The sequence below is a fragment of the Hydra vulgaris genome, chromosome 07 (assembly GCF_038396675.1).
Source record: "Hydra vulgaris chromosome 07, alternate assembly HydraT2T_AEP".
Classification (NCBI taxonomy): Eukaryota; Metazoa; Cnidaria; class Hydrozoa; order Anthoathecata; family Hydridae; genus Hydra; species Hydra vulgaris.
In genome coordinates this window covers 30612668-30622500 of record NC_088926.1, presented here as the reverse complement: position 1 = coordinate 30622500, position 9833 = coordinate 30612668, and the positions used below count along the sequence as shown (strand labels likewise).

Sequence of the window (9833 nt, the reverse complement as noted above, 5' to 3'; positions counted from 1 at the left end):
TTTCCTCTGATAAAAGACGAGCTAATGTTGTGTAAGATTGTATCTTAAAGTTAAAATGTCATTTGATTGTACTAATTCATTATTTGGAACAATAAAACGAGATGCTTGCAGTCTTAGAATTTTACAGTTTAAAAAAAAAACACTTATTTTTAATTTACAAATATTTTCAATTTCAAACGTTTCTTCAAAAGAAAAATGAAAATATACTGAAGTCTTAATTACGCACACTCTTTTGTTAAAAAATACTCCAAAAACAAAAGATCTTTTTAATTACTTTTAACCCGCCGTGTAGCTTTTTACTTTTTCAGTTTATGTACATAAAATATGACTCAACTGTATGTAAGTAGGTATGTATATATATATATGTATGTTCATTTTAGTTTTATAAAAGAGTTTATAGTTGTCACAAAAATGCATTATTTGTTTATTGCAACTCACCTTACTGGGTAGGTTAAGCAGCTGGGTAAACTTTTCAAATAATTTTTTAAATAAATCTAAAAACGTTTTTCTTTCCTAAGCCATTTTTAGCAGATAGAATTATCTTTGTAATAGTGAAAAAATAATGTAAACCCGATGCACCGTTAAGGAGATCTGTTAGAATTAGTAAAAATTTCTCAACTAGTCCTGCCCTACTGCCCCGACCTACTGCTTTACACTAGTTTGATAAACAACCCCTGGTGTCTAAACATAGCACCTGCACTTTTCACATTTTTCTTTCTCGGACAAATATAATTCTAACATATAAATTTATACATAGTGGACAGCTGTGAAATATATATATTTGTATGTATATACATTTTAATAATTATGTGCATTTATTTTTAGGAAAAACAGTCGTCATTTGAATTGTGAGCACATAATAAAAAAACTGACAATGTCAAAAAAGCCTTCTGTTAAGTCTGCTGTATTTGAACATTTTACTGTTACTCAAGATGGAAAACATTTTGTCTGTCAGTGTATGACAAATGATCCAGATGAAAACAAATGCTGTGGAGTCAAGATCAGTGCATATGCAGGCAAAGATAAAAATGCTCCTAAAAGAGCTTCCAACCTATAGAGACATTTACAGCGGTTTCATTCTGAACTATTCAAAGTAGTGAAAGAGAAAGACAGCATTCAAAGCAATGAACCAGTGACCAGCACTTCCAGCCAAGCAAGGGAGCAGAGAACCTTGCAGATATCAGTTGCAAGATATTTTGTTAGCGACAAAGTTACTGTGACACTTACAGTAGATACATTTAAAAAAAAGATCATAGAGCTTGTGGTAAAGGATGGTTTGCCTATATCATTATTTTCAAAACCAGCTTTTATGGGTCTTAATGGAGAAATGGCCCGCAAGCTTAGCGTTTCTCTGGAGAGAGAGAGTATTAGAAAATTAGTGATTGAAGAAGCTATTAAACAAAAAGAAGAACTTAAAGAATCTCTCAAAGGACGCTTTGTGTTTCTTAAAATGGACAGCTGTACATCACAGAGTGAACTATTATGCAATCAATGTCCGATTTGTTTGTGAAAATAATGAAATAGTTACCAAGACATTGGCAGTAAAAGACACCAAAGCTCATCACACCAGCGAATTTCTCCAGCTCTTAGTGGAAAAGAATCTTCAAGAAGATGAACTTAGAAAAGAACAAGTTCTTTCAGTTGTAACTGACAATGCTTCAAACATGATAAGTACCATTAAATTGATGAACAAGACTACTGAAAGTGACAGGCAGCTAGAAAAACATACTGGGTTCAGAGAAACAGATATATTTGAAATGGAGGAACACAGTAGAGACAGAGGAGCAAACCGAAGTTGCTTCAGATGAACAGCATCATGACAGTTTAGATGAGCTTGTTGAAACTATGTCGATACATTTTCGCATTCATCACATGCACTGTGCTGTGCATACGCTACAGCTGGCTATACGGGATGGTCTGCAAGAAGGACATGCTGCTGCACTAATTGAAAAGTTGAGAAAATTGGCTACTGCTGCCAGAACTCCTAAAGTTGACTCAACTTTGAAGAGACGCGCTGGAAAAGGGGTAATTATTGATCAAGTCACACGATGGGGAAGTACCTACTTAATGATTCAACGCTTGGTTGAACTGAAACCCTTTCTTGTAGACATGGCTAATTCTCAATTGATGCTACTTGAAAGCCAATGGGAACAGGTGAAAGAGCTTGAAGAATTGCTACAACATCCAATTGCAGTGACTAAAAACTGCAAGAAGAGGACTTAACTCCAGGTATTTTCCTTAAGGAGTGGAAAAACTTAATGTTTTGCCTGTCTCAAAAAGGAGCGTTATTTGCAAGTGGCATTGCCGCTTCAATGAAATAGAGAGAAAAAGTACTATTAGAAAATAAGATTCTTTTGGCAGCTGTTTATGTAGACCCAATGCATCAGATACTTCTTGATGATCAACAGCTGACTAAAGGAAAAGAAGCTCTGTTTGAAATAGCTGTAAGAATGAACAAGTTACAGAACTGTCAGGAACAAGAAGAATTGGGTCATACTGCCACATCTTCAACATCATCTACTGATGAAGAATTTGATTTTGAGAAATATTTGAACCATAAAGACCATACAAAGCGTTCTCGTATGGAAAAAGAGTCATCCCTATCAGAGAATACTTCCAGTAAATTTCAGCACAGTTTTTCATGTGCATTAAAAAGTAGTGGAACAATTTGACCATTCATCAAAAGTAACAGTGCTGCAAGCAATTGATATGTATCCTGAAATGGTCAGAGAAGTTGCTCGAGTAGTTACTGCCTTGCCACCAACTCAAGTTAGTGTGGAGAGGTTGTTCTCTGCGCTAAAAATAATAAGATCAGACTTGAGGACATCCATGAAGAAAGATCTGATGGAGGCAATACTATTTCTGAGGACAAATTCATAATTTTAATAGTGACTGCATAAGAGTTTATTGTATATCTATTTACAAAAGTTCAGAAAATTTATTTGTTCAGAAATTGTTTTCTAATAAATTTTGTTTAAAGCAATAAGTGGTCGGATTATTTATATCATAGTGATGAAATAGGCAATCTTAACATTTTAATGCGGTAAATTTGTTTTTACAAATTGGTGACTTTTGGAGGAGTCGGGAGTCGGAGTCGGGAGTCGGAGTCGGTCCATGATAAAGTTAAGGACTCTGAGTCGGAACAGCGGTTTACTGACTCCACAGCCCGGGTTGTAAGGCAGTTTAGTTCTTCTGGTTCAATCAAACCTAAACATCATCCTGGTAGACCAAGGCTTATTTCAGCGCAGAAAAAACGTTTAATTCGACGAGAATTAAACGTTCTTTCTGTAATGAAAACACCTATTACATCTTCAGCTATCAAAAGGAATTTAAATTTGAATGTTTCCACTCGTCATATTCAACGTATTTTATGCAACAGACTTTCTATGCGGGCGTCAAGGTCTTTAAAGAAGCCTTTTCTTTCTGATATCCAACGGAAGAAGAGAATATTGTTTTGTAAGAAGTACTCTCATTGGACATCAGAAGATTGGGCAAAAGTCATGTTCAGTGACGAGAGTAATTTTCATTTGATGGCAAGCTATAAACAATGGGTTTGACGTCCTAAACATTCATCAGCAACTGACCCAAGGTTTACAGTTCCAACTGTTAAGCACCCTGCTCATGTGATGGTGTGGGGATGCTTCTCAGCACATGACTGTGGTTCCATTCGATTTATAAATCAAGGAAAAACTTTAAATTCAACAGCGTACATTAATATTTTGAATGACAGTTTGGAACGATTCATGGCGATTCACAATTGCACCGTGTTCCAGCAGGACTCAGCCCCCTGCCACGTCTCAAAGCAAACTAAAAACTGGTTTATATCAAAAAGAATTGAATTATTGGACTGGCCTTCAAATTCACTAGATCTAAACCCGATCGAAAACCTATGGGTTTTAATTAAACGCCGAGTTGCCGAAGAAAAGCCTTTCGCCATCCCGGATTTAATTGAAAAAATTAAAGTTATCTGGTGCTCATTTTCAGCTGACATCTGCAAAAATTTGGTGGATTCAATGCTGCAGCGCATTAAAGAAGTACTAAAATCGAAAGGACATTCATGCAAGTATTAGAAGGCTGAAATAAATCATTATTTTTATTATCATTTTTAAATATATGGTTATGAAATTAAGTTTTTTGTTAAAATTGAAGTCTGAGTCTAAAATTAAGTCCGTAACTGTATATACATGTTTGTACATATATATATGCTATATATGTATGTGCTGGTCAATATATATGTGTATATATATATATATATATGTATATATATATATATATATATATATATGTATATTTATATATACATGTTTGTACATAAATATATATATATATATATATATATATATATATATATAGATATACATATATATATATATACTATATATGTATGTACTGGTCAATATATATATACATGTGTATATATATATTATATATATATATGTATATATATATATATATATGTACATATATACACATGTATTTACATATGTATATGCTATATATGTATGTGCTGGTCAAATAGAGGAGCAGTTTAAACATAGTTTTAAGAAATGCCAACAAAGTTTTGAAAAAAGAGTAATAAAACCAAATGCAGAGGCTGTGGTGTGCAAATGTAAGATTGGATTGCTCAAATGAGTAACCATTAAGGTGTTGGTAAATATAATATTTTGAAAGATGCTCAAAACGATAAGAAGATTTATTTTTACACAAGGCACTAAATATCAACCAGGCAACTGAGAAAAATATTAACCAAGCAACTGAGGAAGCACTTTTCTGCTGAAAAAACTAGATCTATTTAATCTAGTGTAAATAAAGCAATTTTTGTGTTTGTATAAGAAGGCAGTGGAAAAAGCAAGCAGTGGCAAGATAGTGTCAATGGAATTGGATTCATACATTATCAAAACCACAAAATCTGAAAAAAAAGCAATTGATGAGCAGATATTAAGAACAATTTATGCTATTAACTTGCCTTTCAGAATGGTTGATCATCCAGATTTTATCTAGACAAAATTGAAACTAAGAAGTGAGTTTAAATAGGAGGCTGGTACAAAAGTTGCTTAAACTTGAAATAAAAATCCCATTGAGGCTGCTAAGAAATATTCACCTGATGAAGCTTTAGCATTAGTTATTGATGGTGATATATCAAGATCAACATACCAGCATCTAAAAAATGGTGCTGAAAAATAGACTGCCACATATACCCTAAGAACATTTATGTAGATGACTATTTAGTACACACATTGCTAAAAGATCTTTTAAAACACACTCTTAAAAGGCTGTTGATGTACAAGCTCCTGTACTAATCACAATGCTCAAGGAAATAACTAAGCTGACATTTTGATGCAAGGCTGGATATGGTGGTACAAGACATGATGTTTAAAAACAGGTAAGTCAAAATGAAAACAGTGAACAAGGTCTGACAAATAAAGAGTGCTTGTTTTTTATTTCCATAGTACCTTTATAACTTAGTGGCTTTAATATATAATAATAAAAGCCCTAATATAATAATAAGTGCGTTGTAATATTATTCCATCCAGAATGTGCGGCCAATAGATTAAAAATAAAAAAATACATTACTATTTATAGAGATAATAATAATCTACAGACTTGTTTAAAACGTCCTGTACATATGATAATTTGATAATAGAGTTTAAAATTTGTTGATAAATTTCCATTTATTCTTAAGTAAGTGCACTTTTTATATTTAAAGTTTATTCCACCAATTTTTTTTTAAGTTCATTCTACAAGATGAGGGGTAAGATGAGGGGGTAATAAGGCTGATTTGCTATATTCCTTTTTGCTCACCAAAATATCTTTGACATCAGTGTAAACATTAAAGAATTTGTTATTCATCCACAATTATAAGAAGTTAAAAGATTCGAAATTAAAAAATTATAAACAAAGTTATTTTTAAAAAGATTTTTTTCGAAATTAAAAAGTTATAAAGTTATTTTGATCTTTTTTTTAAAAAAAAAAAGATCAAAATAACTTTGTCCACCATATTTAATATCTGGTCCACTGTGCAATGGTTTGTGCAACAGTAACAACAATGAATTCAGATATCTATCTTGCAGAGACAATAAGTTTATCCAGCAATCAATAAATTCATCCAGCCATTCACATGCTTCTGACTTCTTGGTTTTGATTACTTGACTGTTGCTGTTAATTACTTGCTGTTAATTCTATAAGTACACAAAACAGTTTGGTTGTAGAGTTTGCATTTTAGAACTGAGAATGCAGCAATAAAATATAACACGAATTTCGAATTAAAAAAATGTACTAGGATGTATTAATGTTTATGCAGCCCCGGTCACAAACCCTGGCTTCGTTTATCAAAAGCCCTGGCTTTGTTTATCAAATCAGGCCCTGGTCCCAGTCAAATTGCTACCCAGTCTTTTACTAGTCATAGCAAGCTAATGTAAAGCTAAGTAACAACAATCACAATTTAAAAAATATTTTTGCATTTTTGTGTCAAAAATAAAACTAATAATATTTTTATATTAATAGTTTCATTTTGTAAAAACTGAAAAATATTTTTATACTTTGAACAATGTTAATAACATTGTTCAAAATTTAAAACCATGTAGTTGGTGAAAATCTTGTGATGATTGTTTGAATCAGGAATTACTGGAAGTTGTTATCAGTTACTGCTGTTGCTTCATCTGCAGGTGTTGAAGACTATTTTCATCATTTGGTTTGCGCATTCATACAATAAAAAAATGTAAAGAAATTTAATATAAATCAAAAAAAGACTGATTTAAATTGAAAAAATCTGATATAAATCAAAAAAGTTTTTTTTTTTAGTTTTCTTTAATTGTGATATTTATCCACCCCGAGTGGAATACATACATAAATAATTTGGTTTACAAATCTTATATACTGTATATAAAAATAAATCAACTGTTATTTCTTTTGTATACATTCCTGCGATTTTCCTTATAAAATACTTTATAATTAGTATAATACTAGTATTATTTGTAGTATATAGTAAAATTTGCACGGTAATAACTTTTGTTTGTACTATATAGTATTATAAAGTAAAATTTGTACTATCTAGTAAAATTTTTAGTATAATAACTTTGCAGTTATTTTTTGTAAATAACTATATTGAACGCAACCGTAATAACCTCCTTAACTTACCATATTGTTGGTAAAATCGCGTTTTGCCAGCAATATGTAAATTGGTCTGTTGAACAAACCAAGGGTGACAAAATTTAAACCTTAAAAGCTGTTTTTTTGACTTGTGAGCAACAGGTTTGGACATTTATGTAGTCCATTAATAAATACAAATTTATTGTTTGCAACGATGACCATTATGAATAATCATGCAGAGTATTGTGGCATTAAAGTAGAAAGTAAAATAAATAAAATTATATTCCTTTTTTAATGCAAACCTAATGTATTGTATATATAAACTCTTTAAATAAAGTCTCTTCTTTCCCTTTTAGTACAATATATGACTTTCCTTTTTTTTTTTTATAAATAATATTATCTAACAGAGCCAATGTTTGTTAACATTTTTTGTTTTGAATTACTGGTTATTATAGGTAATTCAGCTTCTACTACACCGACACCAAGTAATCCAGCTTCTGCTTCAACGACACCTAGTAATCCAGCTTCTGCTTCAATGACACCAAGTAATCCAACTTCTGCTACACAGAAACCTTCTTCATCTGGGTTCTTCATCAAAGGTATTCATTCTCTGTTGTTAATTAAAATAGAAATTAAAAATTTGTCAAGTTACAAAAATGTTGCAAGGGCAGTTTTGTAGTATTATAGTTTCCTAAGAAAATTGTTTTATTATTTTATGTTGGGTTTGAATTGATTTTTTGTTAAATATTTTTTTTCAAATAATAAATTGTTTATTTTAATCTAGTATTATGTTGATAATTAGTAAGTAATAACTTAAGTATCGCTTTTTTTTTAGCCTCAATTACGTTAGCATTTACATCTTTATTTGCTTTTCTGTTCATCTAAAAAGAAAATGGTGCATTCATGTTGCAATCTTTGATAATTTTTATATTTTTTTTTTATGTTGAATTTTCAACTTTAATTTATATATTTGTCAAGCATCGATTTTTTAAATGGAAATCTTAGCTAAATGTAGTTTTATTTGTGTAATATACCCAAAATAGTTTTTTCAGTCTTGTTTTTTTATAAAAATTGATTTGAGTAACCTATTTTGTGTAAACAATGCCAACTTTTTTTAAATAACGTGGTATTTTTAAAACCCTTAACTTTTATCCAACAAAAATGCTTGTGCCACTGTTTGGGTTTTTAATTTTGAGACTCCCCTCAACTTGGTTTTATCTAGCCTAAATATCTTTTAAACAAAAAAAGTTTAAGGCGCTTCTATTAAACATTCAACAAAAAATCCTAATTTTTACATCCTTTTATTACGAGGCTAAAAGTAAAATATATTTTTGTATTACAGTATAAAGTACAACAAAAAATATCGAAAGTAGTCAACTCAACGTAAACGTCGTGCTTTCACGGGTGTGTAATTCCCATTACTTTGTGTCACTAAGAAGTTTATTCAAAATACGCTAAAAATTAGTAGTTGTATGCATGCTTTACATAAATAACAACGACTATGCAAACTTTTTAAAAAATTTGTAGTGCGCCGGATTCTAGATAAATTAAATGTTTCATAAATGAAAAAAAATGTCTTTAGCTGCGTTTAAACATTGAATTAAACGTATACCTTTAGTTAAATAACAAAACCTGCCTGTTTTCCAGGACTCGCATTAACAACGTTGAGCAAGCTCTTGAGGGAAACTAATATTTGAATTTTTCCTTTAAAAGAAGCGTAGAAGTTTTCTACTTTTTCATAATCTTTTCTTTCACTTAATATGAACTCTTCATCAAGTAACTTAGTCGCCCTTCGCACATTCAAAACTAACGTTTTATTGAAAAATATCCAATAAATTGGTATTGGGGTTTATCCTCCTCCGGCTAATTGCCAAATAGAGGCCACATCAGCTGTACAACGTTAAAACACAGCAACCAACATTTTTATCAAAATTTACTTTTTTATATACTCTTTGATACCAACTCATGCAGAATTTTTATGTAATATCCTCTTTGGAAACAAACAATTATACCAGAAGTTACCACACAGTAACTACAACATTTTATTCTGATAAATAAAAAAAACAATAACAAAATCCAGTATATACACAAAGTTGAAGATAGTGTGTTTTGAATTTATTATGATTGTAATCTGCCGAAAATATATTTCAAGCGTAGTGAAACTTAAACTCAAAACACAGTAACTAACGACTACTCAACGCCGTTAATGCAAGTTCTCAAACTTTTTTGTCTTGTTTGTTCTCGGTGATAACAAACATATTTTTTTTCCGGTCTGCAACATTTGTTTTTAAACAATATGATATATTAAGTTTTAAAAGATATGTTAAGTTTAAACAATATCTATATATGTTGTTTAAAACTTAACATATCTTTTGCGATGGAGTATGAAAATATGTGTATATATTTTCTACAAAAAAATAAAAAATATGTATATTCAAATAAAAAATATATATTAATCTATGATAATTTAAAGACCGGAATTTTAGTTAAATAGTTTTATGGCATATAAAATAGGGATGGCTCATATCACAGTAATGTTTGAATTTTGAGCTTAGACTTTTAAATAAACCTTAAGAGGTTTAACTTTAAAAGTCTAACTAGTCGTATGTCAATTTGTGTGTTCTTCACACTCATACTAATAAAAACTTTCATATAAAATGGAAAAAACAGATTTTAAACTTGAAATAACTATTTTTTTTCGACCTTTAATATGTTTGCAGACATATGACTGGTTAGAAATTAAA

At 30.6% G+C, this 9833-nt stretch overlaps 1 protein-coding gene across 2 annotated transcripts in view; it reads left to right on the top strand.

Annotated features, from left to right (window-relative positions):
• Positions 1–8122, top strand: part of LOC100205276 (uncharacterized) — a 62355-nt gene extending 54233 nt beyond the window's left edge. For both annotated transcript variants that reach the window (XM_065801620.1, XM_065801619.1), the window contains exons 7-8: positions 7545–7688; positions 7925–8122. In XM_065801620.1, coding sequence (XP_065657692.1) covers positions 7545–7688; positions 7925–7974 — 194 coding nt within the window. In that variant the 3' untranslated portion in view covers positions 7975–8122. The remainder of the gene's footprint in view (positions 1–7544; positions 7689–7924) is intronic.
• Positions 8123–9833: the final 1711 nt, after the last annotated feature.